The 19,933-nt window shown below is 40.5% G+C and overlaps 1 protein-coding gene across 1 annotated transcript in view; it reads right to left on the bottom strand.

Moving 5' to 3' along the window:
• Positions 1-3,297: 3,297 nt before the first annotated feature.
• card11 (caspase recruitment domain family, member 11) overlaps positions 3,298-19,933 on the bottom strand; it is a 29,554-nt gene continuing 12,918 nt past the window's right edge. The window contains exons 5-25 of the mRNA XM_011478466.4: positions 19,034-19,182; positions 18,771-18,950; positions 16,566-16,712; positions 16,218-16,343; positions 15,929-16,123; positions 15,654-15,803; positions 13,876-13,939; positions 13,597-13,772; positions 13,398-13,504; positions 13,281-13,321; positions 13,092-13,203; positions 12,806-13,007; positions 12,514-12,640; positions 11,088-11,331; positions 10,896-10,971; positions 10,605-10,700; positions 10,404-10,521; positions 6,920-7,102; positions 4,808-4,929; positions 4,069-4,184; positions 3,298-3,678 (exon numbers count right to left, since the gene is read on the bottom strand). Of these exons, the coding sequence (XP_011476768.1) occupies positions 3,474-3,678; positions 4,069-4,184; positions 4,808-4,929; positions 6,920-7,102; positions 10,404-10,521; positions 10,605-10,700; positions 10,896-10,971; positions 11,088-11,331; positions 12,514-12,640; positions 12,806-13,007; positions 13,092-13,203; positions 13,281-13,321; positions 13,398-13,504; positions 13,597-13,772; positions 13,876-13,939; positions 15,654-15,803; positions 15,929-16,123; positions 16,218-16,343; positions 16,566-16,712; positions 18,771-18,950; positions 19,034-19,182 (2,936 nt within the window). The 3' untranslated portion in view covers positions 3,298-3,473. The remainder of the gene's footprint in view (positions 3,679-4,068; positions 4,185-4,807; positions 4,930-6,919; positions 7,103-10,403; positions 10,522-10,604; positions 10,701-10,895; positions 10,972-11,087; positions 11,332-12,513; positions 12,641-12,805; positions 13,008-13,091; positions 13,204-13,280; positions 13,322-13,397; positions 13,505-13,596; positions 13,773-13,875; positions 13,940-15,653; positions 15,804-15,928; positions 16,124-16,217; positions 16,344-16,565; positions 16,713-18,770; positions 18,951-19,033; positions 19,183-19,933) is intronic.

Below are 19,933 nucleotides of genomic sequence, written 5' to 3'. Positions count from 1 at the left end.
TTACCTGCAAAACCAAATGCCACTATCAGTGAGAGCAAGAGCAAGAAATGCAGCATTAAATGCTGTTTTCTTGATCTCTTCATTATATCTATCAACACTGAGATGAAAAGTAACGAGTTACATTTTCTATTAACTCTGCTTTCTATTAGTAATTTCACCTCAAATAACAAGTTTTGTGTGAGTGGCCAATTTCTAGATTTTATTTCAATGCTTATCCATCCGTCCACTCATTCATTCGTCCATCCATTTGTTTATTTCCTGTACCCACAGAATACCTTTTGGGGTCACAGGCCATTTTCATTTTTTGGGCACATTGAAGGGTCTACAATCCCAAAATTTTGTGGGGCCACCTGTGTGCCCCATACAGATTTGCCCATTTTATTTTTTGCCTTTGTGCACCCACAAGTGGGACAGTTTCGGAATGGTGGAGAACATGCACACAGAAAAGACCCAGCTGGAATTTGAATCAGGGCCTACTTTTTGTGAGACAAGAGTGCAATCCACCACCGTGTGCAGCCCTTCAATGTATAAAAAAAATCCGAAATTGCACATAAATTATTGTCTACTTGGTGCCTTTAGAATGATTTGGAACATTTGCTTTACCAGTATTAATTTTACTTTAGTTCAAATTTTACAATTTACTTTGCCTCAAGTTAATGCCAATTGGAGACGGTACAATAATTTTTCCAAAGCGTGATTGTAAATAATTACAAGATGATGTGTTCACGCTTATCCGTGCAGATGAGATTATGCAGCTTCCCTCTGTCCCATCTGGCCAGACGAACATGCACACGTGTCTATGAAGGAAAAGGACAGGCCGTCTGCACAATGGTTTAATGCTGGTGTTTTGTGCTGCGGCCCATCTGTGTCACAGCTGTTTCCAGATTTTCAGTAACAAGGCTTAATTAAAGCAGAAAATGACAAATTTTGAGATGAGTTCTTTTTATGCGGGAATCATTAGAAGGGGGCGGCCTAAATTGCTATCTAGTCTATGCAATCCCCTCAGCTCCATCTTTTAAATGGATTCCTAGATGTTTTTAGAACAGAAGACATTTAATAATGTATTAAACCAATATAGGTAAAAAAAAACAACATTTCTTTAAAGTTATTTAACATTTTCTGTTGTCGATCTGGAGCTCAAATTGGGTCGTTTGAAGATAAAACTGGAGGTCCTGCCTCCATAATGGCATTGGGTCTGTCAGCTCCCAATGCTGCCTTCCCTCAGATGTCACCACTTTTGGTCTTGCTGGCAGTGTGGGATACCACTCAGTGTGGCGAGTTACTTCTGCCCTGCACTCCCCTCTCATGTCTAACATGAATGCCATCTCAGGTTAGTTCTATTCTTTCACAGAACATACATGATGGAAATATGGAGACTTTGATCAAAAGTATTTAAGTGCTCAATATTTTTGATGTTGTAACCAGTTGGATAGTGTAGCTGGCTGGGTGTAAGTATGACATGTAGGAAACCTGAGTTCATCTGGATCCCATCTGGGTCTCCCCTGTGCCTTGAAAACTCACGGTTGTGTCAGGAAGGGCATTCGGCATAAAAACCCTCTGCCTGAGTGTATTTGTGTATGTTGATATTAAGTCTGTAGTGTATGTACTAAGATTGGAATGCAATTAAAATGTGTGGTTGCTTTCACCAATGAATCCTACATGTCTAAAGCAAATAAAGCCTGATGGGGGGGGGTCTAGCTACAGGAACCTCCCCCAGCTCCGGTTGAGCTGACGGGAGGAACCCGGGGAACAGGCAGGCCAGTCAGGACAGCCCCAATCCACCCCCAGAACCAGAGGCGACATAGGCCCAGCCCTGAACACATGCAGGCACCCAACCCAGGTCAGGCGCAGCCCCGAGCAGCCAGGGCTGTGGTGGACATGTTTGGCCGATCAGACTCCACCGTTGAAGAATGGAGGATTCTGTATGGCCCAGTCCACCAATTTTAAATGCACCTCTTTAGTACGCACAAACGCACAGCAAAAGGGGAATGATCACGTTGTTTCCTGTCTCCTGCTCCCCAGACTGGGTGGACCAGGCCAGTGGCTGCTGACGGGGCATTGGTGGTGTCCCTTGGGTTCCTGCGCCCCTAACCTTGCAGCTCTTTTTACAAGTGTTGAGGGGTCCATAAGATCTGAGCTGGGTGGACCGTATCCCCCAAGGAGCGGGTAGGGTCCCTTTTCTGGACACACCAGGGCCCCCCTCAATTTTTCCATTGCTGCTCACAGCAACTGGAGCCTGGTCTTCGGGCTCACCGTCCTCTGGCCCTGTCTGGGTCCTCTGCTGGATTCCGGTGTCTGCCTTCCGAGTCGGGAGGTTTCTGCCGCTTCCCCTAGTTTCTGCTGGGTGGGGCTGGCGGGCAGGTTGCCTGTGTGTGCAGTGCGGACTGGCCATGGATGGTCACAGCCTGCCTCTGGGGGTGGGACAGATGGGGGCTCATGTCTCCCGGGCAGTGGCGTGCCTGTCATCTGGGCACCGGTGTAGATCTCGTGTGTTTGGGAGATTGGGTCTGGGCCTGGAGTGCCTTGGGGTGGGGGAGGTTCCTGTCCTGACGAGGGCTACGTGTCTGCACACTCTGTGTTTCTCCTATTCTTCCGCCGGGTCTAGTCCTCCAAGTCCGTCACTGTGGTGGGGGTCCGGTGCGCGTGAGGGTGGTTGTTCCTAGGTCATTGTCTGACGGTTGTTTGCATACTATTTGTTGGTGTGTATAGCTGTGTTTATGTGAGAACTAAGTCATGCAATACACAGTACTTATGACACTCTTATGTTATGACTCTATATTATCGACTGCTCCCTCACCCTCTCTATCTCCCCCATCTTAACCCCTTACCCCCAATGTCTAACTTTCCAACTCTCACTTTCTTCTTCTTTTTTTCCGTTCGGTCCAACGAGGAATGCACATAAACATTATTATTATAAATAAAGTTTAGCCTCAAATACAAAAGGGGTTTATACAAATATACACTTCGTTTGTCTGAAGATTCATAAACCCCTATTGTTACAGTAACATCTGACTAAGACAAGAGGCCTTAAGCTCTGTAAGCTCTGACCTGCTTGCTCAGCTGTTGGACAGGACAAGTTATGAAAAATAATAATAAAAATATAAAATAAAAACTCTCTGCCTGACCACCTGCACAAATCAGAGAAAGCTAATTTGCTGTGGCGATCACAAACGAGATAAGCCAAAAGATAAACAATCACATAGCTATAAAAAAGTTAGGCGTCATCCACTAGAGGGTAGTATGATTTTGATCAAGATCAAAAATAGTTGTCAGCTTCCTGTGATGGAAAAAAAAAAGTTATTTAAAGCTATTACATTTTTTATTTGTTTTATCTGAAACACACATTTACAAAATATACAATGCATTTATTCAAAAAGAAATCAGTGTCTATGAGTGTATGTTTTTCTAAGGCTGACTATAAATATGAGATGATGACTGGTGTACACAGTTTATAGTTCTTAGGGCCACATCCACTACAGGAGATCCTGCTCAACCCAGACAGTCTTCCTTTGCTCCTCCATGATTCGGTCCTTGATGACCCGGATCAGGTCGTCCGTCCCCGTCCAAGATTCGGGCTCCAGGGTGGCGTAGAGGCAAGGCAGGCCCTCCAGCTCTTTCTGTTTAGCCCGACATGACCTCAGAAACTCCTCCTCCGACTCCACACGCACAGGCAGCTTCCTGTGTGGACAGGAAACAGGAAGGAAGCAGCATTGCTGTGGTGACTGTCGTAACGTTTGGAAATCTATCTCTGAACAAATCCTTTCAAAGCTCTGCAGCAGGGGTCTACAGACATTGTTTTTAGCAAAGTGGTTTTTGTAAGCAGGGTGATCCTGCTTACACAAGTGATGAGATGAGAGAATTTTATTTATAATAAGGCATACTAGTGTAAAAGCTGTATTCTGAGGATGAAAAAAAACAAGATTATATCAAGCTAAACACTGATCCTGAAGCATTTGAGGCACCTCCTGCTTGAACCTTTAGGTTAAAGGATGCATTTGAAAAGCAAATTGTGTCATGCAGCTGTGTACTTTCTGTTGAAGTGTAAATAATGAGTTTGGATAAGCCTACCTGAGCCTTTTGATATTTTTCTCACTAATCTTGACGTAAATGATGATCGGATAGATATCTCTCCGTAGGAGATCCTTGACGCAGCTCAGCTCAGCCTCCAGCAGGCAGTGTTTCCCCTGATGAAGAACAGAAAACAACCTGAAAGAGGCAGATATGGCACTGCAAATTGCAAACTAAGAAAGATGTGACTTTTCTGCAGAAGTTGGTCGTTTGTTCACAGCGTTTCGCACACATTTTTCACCCAAAAAAAAGACATGGCTTTCTAAATTTCCTAAACAGGGTAACACATTCAAGATTTAAAAGCAGCAGTTTGTTTTATGCAGGTCTAATATACCACTCAATGTCTTTTTTATATCTGGTTAAGTTTGGAGGAAAACGTCTGTTGTACATGAATTAAAAGTCACTTTTGCTTTTATGAGATTACCTTCTCCAGCTTTACGCTCACTTTTACTAAATTAAAAAAACTATTAGTGAAAATTATAATTAGCACATTGATGATGATAAAAATTTAAACTAGGGAAACCCGCTTTAAAACTGGAATTCAGTGAATCCTCCTTACTTTGCAGAATCTTTGAGCGTTTGCAAGTTTGAACTTGTCTGTAACTGCACATTGCTCAAGGAAGATTTACAATTTCTTTCCTCAGAACCCCCTTCAAAAGTTTATGCAAGCTGAACCGTTGGTACAAACCTGCAGAAATATAAATAGCATGTGATTGGATGCGGCAAAGCATACACCTACTTTGGCAGCAACAGCCTCTATGTTTTCTCTCGTGATGCATTCAAATGTCGCTTGTTTTTCTTTGTAGTGAATGAAAGGCTCCACGTTCTGTTTCAGATGAAACTCCTCTTTGGACAGGGTATCTGCACAAGCACACAAAAATGAACTGTACTCATTTGTTACCATGAGGAACAGAAACCTGAGGTTTTCACCCAAAGGAACTCAAACGAAACTTTAGTCACACATCTTAGCTTGCCAGATGTTCAGCTTCTTATGACAGCAGGAACACACACTTTTGTACCAGGAGCACATGGTTTGCCATAATTTAAGGATGTTAATCTCTAAGGAAGGATTTACCTGATTTGTAGGAGTGTCTCAAATATCTGGGTCACTGTCATCATGGTTAGTCAGTTTGGCCATCTGCCATCACTCGGTCTCCATGGTAACATTGTAACATATCCATGATAAGGCTGTTTACTGCCTAATCTGAATACTTGAGTTGCATTTGTCTCAGAAACTGGATTATCCAAATTTGTCACAAGGAACTTCTCCTGATATTTCAGTTGTAACATGGAAAGTTGGACTAATATGTTTGCAAAGTCATTTAAAAATTCAAACCAAAAAAGCCATTCTATCCAATGAATGTGGTCACACCAGACATAAAGAGTTTGAGGTGCCCCATAGTCATGTATTGTCTTTCTACACATTGTAGTGACGGAATCGTATTTTATTAACAGGATCAAGCAGACAGGAAGTCTCTTTACAGAACAAATAGACAATGGAGATGAGAAGGCATTCCTCTTGCTTAACAAAACCTGCATGTTTTGGCTTATAAATTCTGGACAACCCTTGGAAATGCCATCATTTTATCTATGGTCATTTAAAGACAGTTTGATTGTCAAACAGAACTAAACAGGTGTGTGATGCACAATTATGCTATAAGTCTTGGCTACATGTACATGCCAACAAGGAATGCTATGTGTGTGCCACCATTGTATGCTACATGTGTGGGCCACCATTATATGTTACATGTGTGGGCCACCATTGTATGCTACAGGTTTTGACATATGGCATTGAATCCCACTTAATGGTCCCAAAGCATCTCCTTTGTCTTTCTCTTCTTCTCCTCTTCTGATTTTAGGTTGCAATCTTCCTCTTTAACAATCTTCCCTGCATTGTTCTTTTTTTATTACGTTTTCTAATAAAAATTATAATATAAATTATTATTATCATTTTTCACTTCTACCGTTGCATTCCGTTTTATCTTGAACAATCAATCACAACAGTGTTGAGAAAACTGTATGAATCATTTCTGGTTTTTCTTGTCCTTTTGCAAACTGACCAACCTCCAACTTGCACAGACAAATGCCTACTTGACTGTGAATGAAGTGTCCCCAGAAAACAAATCAAACGCACCCCGTAAGACGTACATGCTCAACGCAAATGGGGGAGAGAGGGACGTAAATCACATTCCATAGAGATAACAAGACACTAAAAACCACACAGACACTAAAATGATGAGATAAAGTGCTGCCTAGTTCACAGCTTTGGTGGCATCAGCTCACAGCTGCTTTTGAATGTGTGTTAAAGTAGCAAAGACACAGCTGATCTCCTTCTAGCCGGCATTGCGTTCTATCACCGCATCTTTTCATCCCTGGGTCTGTGCCCCTTGTGTATCCTGTGTGGGTATCAAACGCATATGCTACAAAAGTTCACTTCAAGTGTACACTATAAGTGTATGCCACAAGTGTCCGTATTAGAAGATGCTATTTTTCTATAACACTCCATTTGGAAGGCTAAATGTAAGGGTAGATGAGAAGCCATAGGGGTAGGGGAAGAATTCGGCCGTCACTGACTGCTGCAGATCTTTGCATTGTATGCTACAGGCATACAGTACTGGTGTACGTTACATCTGTACGCAACAGCAAGTATTTTTTTCAACGTGTTTTCTACAAGTGTAAATGCAAAAAACATCAAAAAAATATGATCACTGGTTTAAGTTGAGACTTAAAAGTTAATTGAAGAGTAGGTTAGCTTTAACCAGAGTAGAAATCTATTCTACACTGCACATGCTGCGTTTTTTGAGAAATAAAGTATGAGTTGTTGGTTTTCTGATTGTTGTCAGAAACTGACCTGGTTTGCAGATGTTAAATTCCATGGCTGCTCCCATGTTAAGAATTTTCTGGATAATGGTTTTGGCTAAAGTGGCAGGAGCGAACAGGACAGGCCGTCTTCGTTGGGTCCGCTGAAGGGTGACAGGACTGTATGGAATCAGGTTCAACCCTCTGCTCAGTTTGTTGTCTAGGTCAGCAGCATCTATAAAGAAATTTCACACCCAGGGAGACAACGTTAAAATTGGTTGGTCCTTAAAAAAACGTGTTACCGTTAAAATCTTTTCGTTTAACAGGTTTTATCTCCCTAATATATTAGCACCTGGTATGTTATGAGCCTGGAGGATCCCTGTGCTGCTAATCTATGGAGACATTCTGTCATTCTTGTCAAAGCATGTTAAGCCTCTGCTTTAGAAGGGATTTGCTGTGCTTATTCTTTCTAAAAAAAATCCCCAGATCATTGCATTGGAATTGTTCACCATTTTAGATATACAATAATAAGAAACAAAATCAAATCTTTAATCTAAGTTAAACCAAAACAAATTCAATGTGGTATCTTCTGAAACCTAAAAATTTTGCCCAAGTAGCATCTGTCTTCCTGACTGAAATGCTAGTTTTGTCCATCAAAAATCATGAAAAATGACACTGATGTGCATTTCTAGGATAGAAATCTGGAAACACTTCTCCAAATAGAAAAGTGTATCCAAACACGTAACAAATAACAAACTACTAAATCTCCCATTTTTTCATCAATGGCCAAATGTTATCCCGCATAGATCTCTCTTTACATCAGTCAATTTTCTCTTTGAGTCCTGGGTTCTTTAAATACCATATTTTCCACACTATAGGGCGCACAGGATTATAAGGTGCATTGTCAATGAATTATCTATTTTCAAACATATGTCATACATAAGGCGTACTGAACTATCAGGCGCATTAAGCAAGACAAATAAGTCAGCGTTAAGTCTGTTTGTCAAAAAAAAAACATTGATCCCACTAAAACAAATCTGACTATGTTAACTCACAACCTTGCTAGTAAGACAAAAAAAACACTCCTACATCGCTGCACATTAACCCCATTAGAGTGTTCACAATAACACCCAACCTTGTTTGCATACAAAAACAGACCACCATTTTGATATAGCACCGTGTGCCTCTCAAAATATCTCACCTAAGTAAACACAACCACACTTAATCCATATAATAGGGGTTGTGGATCATAAGGCAAACTGTGTTTAAAAAAAAAAAAAACAGAACGCTTTATACTGGGGAAAACTAAATTTCTCTACAACTTAGCAAACACAAAAAAATATGCTTGTAAAATTAGTTTTTGACCTAATAAACTCTCTCGTTTGCGCTTTTAGAACCTTTAACATGCAAAATCCATTTTTTTCAGCTTTTAAGTGAGTTATAATGTTCATTCCTCACAAATCGAAACCCCAAATCGGTATTTAGGACTAGGGATGCCACAATTCTGAGTATTCCTCTAAAGACCTGGGCTCTGAGCACCAGCCCCAAACCCATGAAAACATGCAAGTTCTCGCATTGTGACGTAGATAAGTGAGAACTGGCGCTTCCAGGAACAGTCTGCGCTGGCAGCAGCGCCCCCAGGCTAACACACACACCCACAAAATGCTTTCAATTTATATGCACATCCATCTCTGCAAAAGTTTGGATGTTGTTTGTTTTCGTGGGCGAGACACAGACACGCTGCGGAGGCCGGCTCTAGGATGACATCAAGAAATGGGCGGCACCCACATGGAGCGAAAGGCGCAACCTCAGATATTGAGTTGTTTTACTTCCGGATTGGAAAAAAGCTCAGGAAAATAACTAATATTTAATATAAAAAATGTTATTATGAGTTCCAAAGGTAATGTATTACCATATCCAGTACATAGATATTTTTTCCTACAAAAGGCTTAAGAAAAGCATGGCCCTGTAAAAGAGGGAAACCTGTTTTCTACCTGGTTTGGTTTCATTTGTTATAACTTGAGGTTTTATTTTTTTCATACATTTTGCTCTTTTGTTATTTCGTTTGGTAATCAAAGCAATGGTAAAGACATTACAGTCTACCAGTAAATGTAATTTTTTTAACATTTCAAACACTCTTGCTCTGTTTACTTCAAAAGACATTTTTGCTTTGCTTTCATCTTATTCTTCAAACAGCTTTCTTCTACCTCCACCGAGACTTCAACCCCCTTCTAGCTCTCACATTTTATTTTTAGAAATCTTTCATTTTCTATGTGTGATCCTCTGGTTTTTTAGAGCACAAGTCTTAACTCCCACACAAACAAAGCTTTCATTTTTTCTTTGTCATCTAAAACTTTTTCTGCCTCCTGGAGAGATCCATCTATTTTTCACTAATTTGATAAGAGTTTTTCTCCTTTGTCTTTCTAATGAATTCATCAGCCTACAGAGCATCAGCCATGAATTAATAAAACAATAACACAGCTTAACAAAAGCTTAACATAAATATTTCTAGTCAGCCTTCAGAAAAATGTTATATGGTAGATGTAAGTAATACTGATGTTACAAAATAAAAACAGATTTTCTGAGAACTTTAATCAAACTAGGAAGTGGCTACTTCTGCAGTTCCTCAAAGAACCACCAGAGGCAGGTTTCAAAACCTTCCAGTAAACCACTGTGTTAAATAAGGTTCAGAGCAGAATAACACACAAAAAATACACTTGTGCTCTGCCTGGTCAAAAAACACTTCTTAATATTTGGTGCTTTTATTTGCAGCTCTAGGGGCAGCAGGGAGGGAGGGGATTATCTTTCAATTATAAGAAATCAAGGCAGATTGGGTGATTGGGTGAAGGTTGCAGTCTTGGGTGGCCTAAAAAAAACAGAATCTCTATGGTCTTTCTTGATTGACAGTTCTCCAATTGTTGAGTGAATAGGAGTTACTCTGTATGTTCATGCCACTTTTTTAGCCCTTGTGCTATCCTAGGCACTTTAACATTGGAAGTTGGGTCATCTAGACCCCTGAACTTTTTTCTTCAATGATTTGTAAACTTCACTGGTGTCCATGGATTACATGAAATCCTCTTCACCGTTATCCACCTTTGTCATGGTAGGGAGAACACGTCAATGTAAGGGTGGGGTCATAGGATAGCACAAGGGTTAGGCATTCATGTTCATCATTTAGAATCCTACAGGTAACATCAGAGACAATTGGTTCCGTTAATATATGAATTAGTCTATAAATACAACATAGTTGCCACCTTAAAATAAATTATTAAAGAAATCTTGACCATCAAACAGTAAGAAGAAGAATATATTTATTTCCCTTTAAGCTTCTCTCAGTTTGACATAAATATCTGAATATCTGAATTTATGCTAGGCTTTGTGGTTCCAGACTTTTGATTTTGATTTTTTTATGTCCTAGTAGGTCCTAAACAGGAATGCAATGATTTATCTGAGAATCGTGGCATCCCTAGTCCTAAAATCAAACCAAGGTCCGTCATTCCCCTTACATCCATGAAAAGCATTGTTTCTATGCTCACCTTCAGGCCTGAGCATCTCCAGTTCTTGTCTTGGTAGTAATGAGCTGCCAGAGTTGACAATCCTCACGCGTTCATTGCTGTTCATTCGTTTGTATTTGATGTCCACCCTGCCGACGAACTAGAAACCCAAGAAACCCACAAGAAATGGCACATCAGGGCTCAGATTGACTCATGAGAGTGGGATTGGTTTTCTTTAAATACCTGCAGAATCTGACTGAGGAAAATGCTCGCTCTGGACAAGCGTGGACTGGCTTTGGGATCGAGAGACGAGCTTGTTTCTTCTGGCGCTAAAGTGTTCTAGACAAACATAAAGAATTAATAGAAAGAATATCAGAATCTTTAAGCTGCAAAAGGTAAAGAAGACACAGTGTTTGACCCAAATCGAAGCTAACTTACTAAGTGTCTGCTGAAATCAAATAGCATTGATATGAAAAACTATACAATTGTTTTGTGTAATATGTAGCTTGAATATAAAATCAAGTTTTCACTTACTCTGCTATTGTCAATTTCTTCTTTCCCACTTCGACACACCAACTTTTGAATCTTCACCAGCAGCAGCTGCTGTGCTCTGTACACACCCATTCATACCAAGAGAAAAGTCTTAACAAAACCAAAACTCCTTTTGTCCATTATAAAACATCCTCCTGCATGAGAAAGAACATTAAACAAACAGTTGCAAAGTACCTTGAGTTGCTGGGAATGGTGCCACGCTCGGCCAGGTCAGAGCCACTAAATGGCTCCACACGAGCACAAAGCCACTGGCAGAGGCCCTGGTGCCTGGTATCCAGCACGTGCACAACTTCATCGCAGCGCACGCTTAAAGAGCAGCAGTCGGATTGTCCGGAGATGTTGAGGTTTACTCGGATGTAGAAAGAGTCGCCAGAAGCTAATTTACCATCTGCTAGATCCCTCTGGAGACGGCGATATGCTGGAGAGCAGAAACACAGCATTAACGCACTTTTAAAACAAGACAGACCAGAAGACTAGATTTGACTGGAAGTTCAGAAAAAAATAAATGGTTTGATTTGCTTTCACACTAAAGTTTAGAAAACTGAATAAGTCTAGATGGAATCAAAATATCACGCAGTTTAAGTTAAACTATACATCCTATTAAAGTATTTTTTAAACCCATTTCCTGTCTATATTATCCTCATCCACAAACTAGCCATTTATCCAACTGTAGTGATCCACACTCCTTCATATCTTAGCTGTGGATCATTTTATTTTCGCCTAAAATTTGAAGCCACTTTTGTGATTTCAATAAGTTTACTTCCTCTCTTTAACCCACAGAACAGTCCATTGTATCTTTACTGTGGTGACCACATCAGGGTTCACTTGCAAATTAACAGAGATCCGTATTTCCTGTTTTCTGTGACACAGTTCAAAGATGCACTCCGATCATCTTTTGATCTATTTTCCAACTGTTCCCAGTGGTCTTTTCATTTTGATTATGCCACTTTTAGCCAAAAACAAAAAACTTGTCTTGTTTTCTAGGACATAATTCTGCAAACATTAGAAATTTACCATTGCGTTGTGGGCAGGAAAAATGGCATGGAGCAACCCCGCCCCCTTCCCTTCCCCATTACTGAGAGCTCTCTGTTTACATGCGCTCCTGCTAGCTTACAGCCCCAACATAACATTACCGGTGCAACAAAAATGGTAAGCAGTATTGGAGCTATGCAGCCGTACAGTTTTGAGCCAGATTCCAGCTCAGACAAGGAAAACAAAGACAAACATGTAAGTGATTGTCTACAAGTGGATGCATCAGAACGAAGCTTATGACCCATCCAGCATATTTTCTACGACACAAATAGGCTCTGCTCATTTTCATCTGCCCCCTATTGACATAAAATTGAAAAAAGAAATACTCAGAAATGCCATTTTAAGCTTATTTTATATATATATATATATACACACATACACATACATACATATGTGTATATATGATGATAAGAGAAATGCCACAAAAACATGTTAAAAACACCATTTTCATCAGAGTGTTTCTTTAAATGAGCTTTTACACCTGTCAGACGAGGTAAAATATCCAAATTACCCAATTTTTGTTAGACATTACTGGGTAGATTTTCTGTTTATTTCTAACAATGGTTACCATCAAAACTGGCTCGATAGTGCAGTGTGATGAATCCAGAGCAGTGCTGCAGCGTCCAGTGGGCTTCTTCCTGTGTGCTGGTATCCAATGCAATGCGTTGGATTTCCCCTCGAACACACCCCTCCAGCTGGTTCACCAATCAGAGCACAACAATAGATGATTTGAATTATCTCGACTGTTAATTACAACACAACAGGCAAAAATCAAAGCAAATGTAGAGATTCATATGTGCATTTAAGCTTTGTATTACAGTACTTGTTTAAAAGAATGTAGGATCAAATGAACTCTGTACCAGCAGGAGGTGGTATCCCTCCTTTAGCCCCGCCTTCTCAGCATTTGTTCCAGGCTGGACGGATGAGATGAAGATCCCGCTTTCATTGCCACCAACCAAGGTGATGTCCTTAAGCAGGTTGTCTCCCAGAAATGACACCTCCTGCACCGGCTTCAAAGATGAGCTGATTCTTGAAAAGGAGGACAAAGAGGGGCGGAACGGCCTAACACACAACACACAAACAGGCGTGTGTGAGCGAAGAAAACCCACAAACTTCATGTTTCTTGAGTTTTCATCAGTCCCGTACCTCTCCAACGAGAGCTTCCTGAAGATATTGTTGACCTGCTCCAGGTCGTACGAGTCCAGCCCCTCTGACTGGTGGGAGGACGAAGAGGAGATCACAGAGTTTGGGCCATCCTCTATGAGAAAAAAACACAGCAATAAGTAAAAATAATAATAAGATAAATGCATTTGGTTTTTAAAGTGCGTTCAATACCTGTCTGAATGTCCATAGTGTCACTATCAAAATCTGAGAGACTAGTACAGATAAAAAAAGAAATGCATTAAAAACATCAAATAGGCACATAAATCTCATTTCAGCAGACATGGGTACCTGCGGGGGTAAAAGTCGTGTTCCTTTTCCCTTTCTCTGCGGCACAGAGAAGCTTTTTCTGGGGGTTCTGCGACTATAGACATCATGCTGTCGTTACGGTTACGCAGCTGAAGATTTTTGAAAAGGAAGAGCACATTTTATTTCCCAATTTATTGCAGCCCGACAGCACACTAGAAAAGTGCAGTTAACTCAGACTCACCAAGTTTGACCTGGACTGCTCCGACAGGGGAAAGGAGGATGGGAAAGGGGACGAGGAGGAGGAGGAGAAGGGGGGGCCTGTGGATCCCGGATAAGTGGGAGATATCGGGAAGCTTGGCGACGGTGGGAGTGAACCGCCATTGTGGTGCAAGGGCATCTGAATGCCCAGTAGGTCTCCTTGATTGGCAGAATGGGAGGGTGTGAGGCGGAGACAGCTGCAAGTTAGTCTCAACCGATGCACTGAAAGCTTTCGGAACACAGACAGTAAAGGGTAGCATACCACGCTGACAGCCTTCGGAGTTGAACTGAGGGTCTTTCAGCGTACAAACTGAAGATTTTGCTCTCTATTAATGATAAAAAAACAAATGACATTTACGATTAGTAAATCTTCTGGTATATTTAAACACCCAGACTGACAGAAAATGTGTTTTGGGTGTTTTTAACATGTTCTTGTGGCACTTTTCTGATGACATGTATAAAGAAAATTCAGCGTAAAATTGTATTTCTGAGTATGTCTTTATTCAAATTGTGGATCAGGAGCAGTTGAAAGAAATATTTGAAAAAGATTGTATTTGTGATCTGAAAATATGGTGGGCAGGCCACAAGGGGGGCGGGGTCACTCTATGCCAATAGTCCCAACAACACAGAGGTCAATTTTTAAAGAACTTCTGCGATGTCCTAAATTTATGTCCAAATTAAACTATGTCCTAGAAAACAACACAGGTTTCTTTTATTTTGGCACAAAAAATTGCATAAATTAAAAGACCACTGGGAACACCTTTACACTGATAATAATAGGCTCAGTCAAAATATGATCAGAGTGGGACTTTAACTGGTTACTTTACAATGTTGAAATTAAAGTGTGTGGACCGGCACTGGTTTCCTAGTAGGTATTGACATGGACCTCAGTTTAAAAGGTTGCTGCAGGTTTAAACCCTGTTGGGGCTGAGAAAACCTGTTATTGTGAATATAATTTTTTTAAATGTTAAAAAAAACATTAAAAATCTACATCAAATAGACTATTACTTCAAAAAACATTTGGTGTTTTTCTAATTTTGTGCAAAACCAACAGTTAAAATCCTCCCAAAAACTAATACATATTCATTAACAAATGATCTATTGTTTATTAATTAATATGTAAAAAAAGCACCGTTGTTTTACTGCTGGTATCACTTTCTGTCAATTCAGTGCAACTTTATGTCAGATACTAATACCAAATAAACAACAGATTTACATATATGTAATAAAAAAGGCTACAATGGAAAAAACATTAATAAAGAATAACATTCTTTGCATAAGCTCAGTAACTTAAAGAGACACGATCAACTCAGTTTAATAGGGATTTTCAATCGAGGTTGAACTCCGTGAGCTGCTCCACCTCACAGTAACTGGAAAGGAAACACGCAAAATACAGTGATTTTGAGGATTAAAAATGAGTAAAGGTCATTATTCTAAATTGCATTTATAGAACAGCTTACTGAACACGGTTTCATTTTATCATTAGTTGCTCACGATGGCGAGGTTATTTTACAGGTCTGGTTTACCCGCCTCCCCCAACTACACGCCACTGTTGAGGGTTGCTTCAATAAGGAACAAAAACCACAGAAGTGACTCCAAATCCGCCCAAATTTAGAATCAAAACTGTCCAATTGGGCAGGAAACTGCAAAATCTGGTAACACTGTTGTTCAACAAGGCAGCTGAAACACGGCATCATGGGATCTGTAGTTCATTTGTTACCATCGCTAAATATCGCTGGTCCATTAATAACAATAATATTAAATAATCTCGCTAGCCAGATATATTTACTATAGGAACTCAGTAAGTAGACAAAAACATCTCCAGTTACAAACTAGTCTTTTAACAAGAATGTTCCAAAGACTGGCATAATCTGGCATAAAAAAAAAAAAAAAAAAAAAAAGACTGGCATAATCGCTCAAACATAAAAACATTTCTTAAGATGTTGGCTAATCCTTTTTATTTTTAGGTTTTTGTTATTGACTGATACTACACACACAACTTAAGCCCAGATAATATGGGAGATGCTTGCATTAACTTACTGTTGCTTTAAGGTTTGGTCTGCGAATGAGTCGAGGCCCCTCAGATGATAACTTTTCCTCATGTGACTCGTCACTGGACGTTTCTGACTGTGGCTGTTTAAATTCGTCCATCTGGGAGATGATGGCTGGAGGGAAGTCCCTCGGTAAACTCTACAAAAACAGAGAAACGGTATGAAGAATTCTAGCAGCTATTTGCAAAAACATTGCTTTGATTGCCTTTCTAGTCCTTGCTTCACAAGTCGTAAGATTTTAGCCTTTTATTGTTTGTGTCTGACCTGATCCAAGGGAATGTCTTTGGACATCCGTCGAAGCCGACTCTCAAGTGTGAGCAGCCTGGCTTCTTTTCGTACGATCTCAATTTGGAGTTCATCGCTCTTCTCCTCCAGCTCTCTGATCTGTTTACGATATTTATCTTTGTCGATGAGACTCTGAGAGAAGTGATGCTGGGCCTCGTCTCTGGCTCGAAATGCCTGAAGCCGCAGAGCAAGAGTAAAGAAGCAGCAAAGGTGTTGATATTTAGACAAAGCGACAAAAACCAGTGTGTGAAAGTATGAGTTTTCTCACCTGGTCCCTTTCCTTCTCCACCTCATCAAGTTGCGTAGAGATTGTGTCAATGCGGTTCCGATACATCTCACAGTCCTTCTGAAGTGTGGAGCACTTCAGCTCAAGCTCCTCCTTCTCCTCCAAGTACTGCACACACAACAGGAACAGGAGAGTTATTCAGGTTAGCTAGATAAACGGGCACATAGAGGAAGAGAAACAAAGGCAGATGGAGCTTTCTGTATAGGGTGCGTTTCATAAAGCTCCCCTGAGTATTGGTCACAGGTTTTGTGTTAATAGGGTGTGTTCCTTGCCTCCCTCTGCTTCTCACATCAACTCCCAATCCTGAGTACTTGAATTTGTGTGAGTAACCTTATCTCGTAGTTCCTCTGCTTGTCGGACTTCTTCGTGCAGGTTGTAGAGGCGGTTGACCAGATCCTGTCTGTCTTCCAGGGCTTCCTGTCTGTCGTGCTCCAAAATGTCAAGAATGGCCTTGTCTGACTCAGGCAAGGGCCCGGGCTAGGTGAAGAAACACAAGCATAAAATTGAAACCCATCAGTTAGACATGGAGTTACATGACAGGCAGAAGCTACACTTACGCTGTCTTTGTATGACTCTTTTTTAATTTTATAAACAAAGACAAATCAAATACTTGTATTGCTGTTTTCATGGATGTGTTCTCTGTTTCAAGATTAATAATCTATCTAGATGGAGCCAGAAAACAAACAAACAAACAAAAAAATAATGGATCTCATTATGTTTTAGGTAGAATTCAGACAAGAGGCCAGTATGCCACTAGGACACAGGGTTTGAAATTATGTAGAAGCGATAAAACTGAAAAAACAATAAATCTGTTCATTTTCTAATTCTGCCTGACCCTTTAGGGTCACGGGCTTGCTGGAGCCTATCTCAGATACTGAGGCGAGATACACCCTGAATGGGTCTCCAGTCCATCGCAATAGGCTGTTCTCTGATTGTGAAAATGTTTGGAAGTCAGAAACAACAGAAGATGTGAGTGTTCTAACAAGATGGCTGCCAAACAGACATCTCTTTCAGCGCTCCTCTTGGTTGTTTTTTTTCTGAGAAACATTTTTAGTGTGTCCATCTCACTTAATTACATACTGTGATGGTGTCAATCAAATGTTTAACCATGTAAAGCCCACTACATTAAAGAAATGACAAAACATTCAGTTAAGAGGTTTTTTTCAACCCTTTTATGAAATCCACAAAAAAATGTACAATATCAATTTTTATTAGATATAGATAGTAATCATTATAATAAATTGCATGATTTAGTCACTTTTTTCTCACAACAATGTAAGTTTAAGATGCAACTATATGAGTGTTCAGGTTAAAAAGTACCTTATTTACCCACTGTCTCAAATGTGATCCACACATTTTCACATGGTGTAACTGTATTATAAAGAATTAAAGGGTAATTAAACAGTAAATCAACTTCTTTTGGCTGTTTCGGTTTTAAAAGTGCTGATTGTTGGTCCTGGCCAAATTTTTGAAAATTTAAAAGAAACTTGTTTAATTCCTAAAATTATTAATTATTGGTCTAAAATAGTCTGTGGGCGCTCCCCTAGTGTCCCATGTCCTTTTACTTCATGCTCTTCAGCTCCAGTATAAAACCCTCCGCCCATCTTTGAACGCTCCAAGGGGCGCAGGAGCTCACCCCGCAATGCCAAGAGCGGCAGAGCTCGCCTGCTCACTAACCCCCGGCCCCTGGGCAGCTGGCTTGCCGACAGACAGAGAACCGCTGTGGGATGGAAAGGCAGCTTGATCAAACCTCTTCAACCATGTGTTTTTTTTCTTATTTTAATCGAGACAATGATGAAAAGATACTCTAGTTACTTCAAGCTAACCTCACTGTCACTGTCAATCACAGATATAGATTACACCTCATGCGCTCAGCCTGCTTCCCCTAGCCCCGCCAATTTTTGTTGTTGCATTTTTAAAATCTGGGCTGAGAGTAGAGTCAGACTCCAACTGTTCTGTTGTGTTACCTTTTAATTATCCATAAATTTTACATAATTTCAATACAGCAAGTAGTCAATTAAAGATGTGAATGACAAAAGGTGAGTCATTATCACCATAATTTTTTTAAAATTAGCTAAACTTTTCCTGCCAAAAGTGTTTTTGAGATTTCATGGAAGTGGTGTACCCCGCCTTTACCCAACAGTAGCTGGGACAGGCTCCAGCAACTCTGTGACCCCAAAGGTGATGCAGCAGGTTAAGAAAATTGATGGACGGATGGACCTACAATGCATATTTGCAAGGGAAGAACGTACAAAGCCCATACAGAAAGGACCCAACTGGGATTTCAATAAAGAGGTTTTGCACTGTGCGGCAAGAGTGCAAACCACTTCACCACCATGAAGCCCCTGAGCCAAAATCCCTCTGGACTTTTATGACATATGCAAAATAAAGATTACATTTTACTTTCGGCTCAAATATATCGCACAACATTCCAGTTGCACTTTCACAACATCACAACATAAACCTGCAGAAACCAAATTGGGAAGTTCAAGACACCTGCAAAAGAGTCAGGCTGGGCAGATTTAGAACCTGTACCTGTATGATGGACTGAAGCTCCTGTAGTTTAATCTTGAGCATTTCATTCTCTCGTTCCAGCTCAAAAATCTGCTCTCTTTTTGGCCGATTCTCAATGTCGTTCTTCAATTTCAGACTCTGCCTCCTCTCCATCTTGCACTCTTCTTCCACCTTGTTTAGCTTGTGTTTCAGTTGGTCAATCTGCAATGCAGGAACAACTTAAACGTCTCGTTTCCCCCAAACTCAGACCAGATGCAGCACTGACAGCGCCAGTCTTCAAGTACCTCCAGCTGCAGGTCTCGGCTCCTCATCACGGCCATGTTCTTCTCCTCACTCAGTGTGGCATACCTCATAGCCAGTTTGTAGTTTTCATCTTTTACTCTCAGCAACTCGTCACTGTAAGTGTTCCTCTCCTCTCGCAACTTATTGTACCCTGCAAAAGTGAAAGCAAGTTAAGGAAACATTTTCAGATCTCTATATTTTTTTATGTTTTCCTGTCTATCTGGTGTAGTAGTGATAGAGTAGACAAAAGCAGCAGACCAGATGCTTAAAGAGTTTGAAAAAGCAACCTTATTTGTGATCAAACGTTGTGACAGAACTGGCAACTAGAACCCTAATCAGAAACCTGAAAAAAGCAAGCACCGAAAGCCCTAAACATGAAAAAATATAAAAACTAAACTACAAAGGCATTGCCCTGACAGTTCTGGGTATACTTTTTGCTTGCTTCAGTGTTTTATTTTGCAGCACAATAATAATGACTGAAATCTTGATCTTTGGATATAAGTCAAGAGTCCTACAAAATCTGAAATTATGCCATGTCTGCTTTATGTGTGTATGTGTCTGAATGTAGGTCAGGAAGTCTGTGAGAAACGTGTGCAGAGCTAGCCCAAACAGTTTTCTCGGTTTATTTTTAGCAGCTGTTTAAGCCCAGAGGTGCTTGTGTACCATCTGCAGATATGCACAGGGCACAAAGACAAAACCGCATTGTCCTGGTTTCATGTGAGGCTCAAACATGGTGCAGCGATCAAGCTAGCGGTTTTGGCCCATAAGTAAAAACCAAGTGCTTGGACTCATTCTTAAGCAGAAATAAACTTTCATCTATGTTTCTTGTACCCGTTATGATAACATGCAGTGCAAAAGTACAGCAGAGGGGGTTCCTGGTATGTGTAATGAAACCATAGTTT

The sequence above is a fragment of the Oryzias latipes genome, chromosome 8, assembly GCF_053564925.1.
Source record: "Oryzias latipes strain Hd-rR chromosome 8, Olatipes_Hd-rR_3.1".
Classification (NCBI taxonomy): Eukaryota; Metazoa; Chordata; class Actinopteri; order Beloniformes; family Adrianichthyidae; genus Oryzias; species Oryzias latipes.
This window is presented reverse-complemented; position numbering and strand designations above follow the sequence as displayed.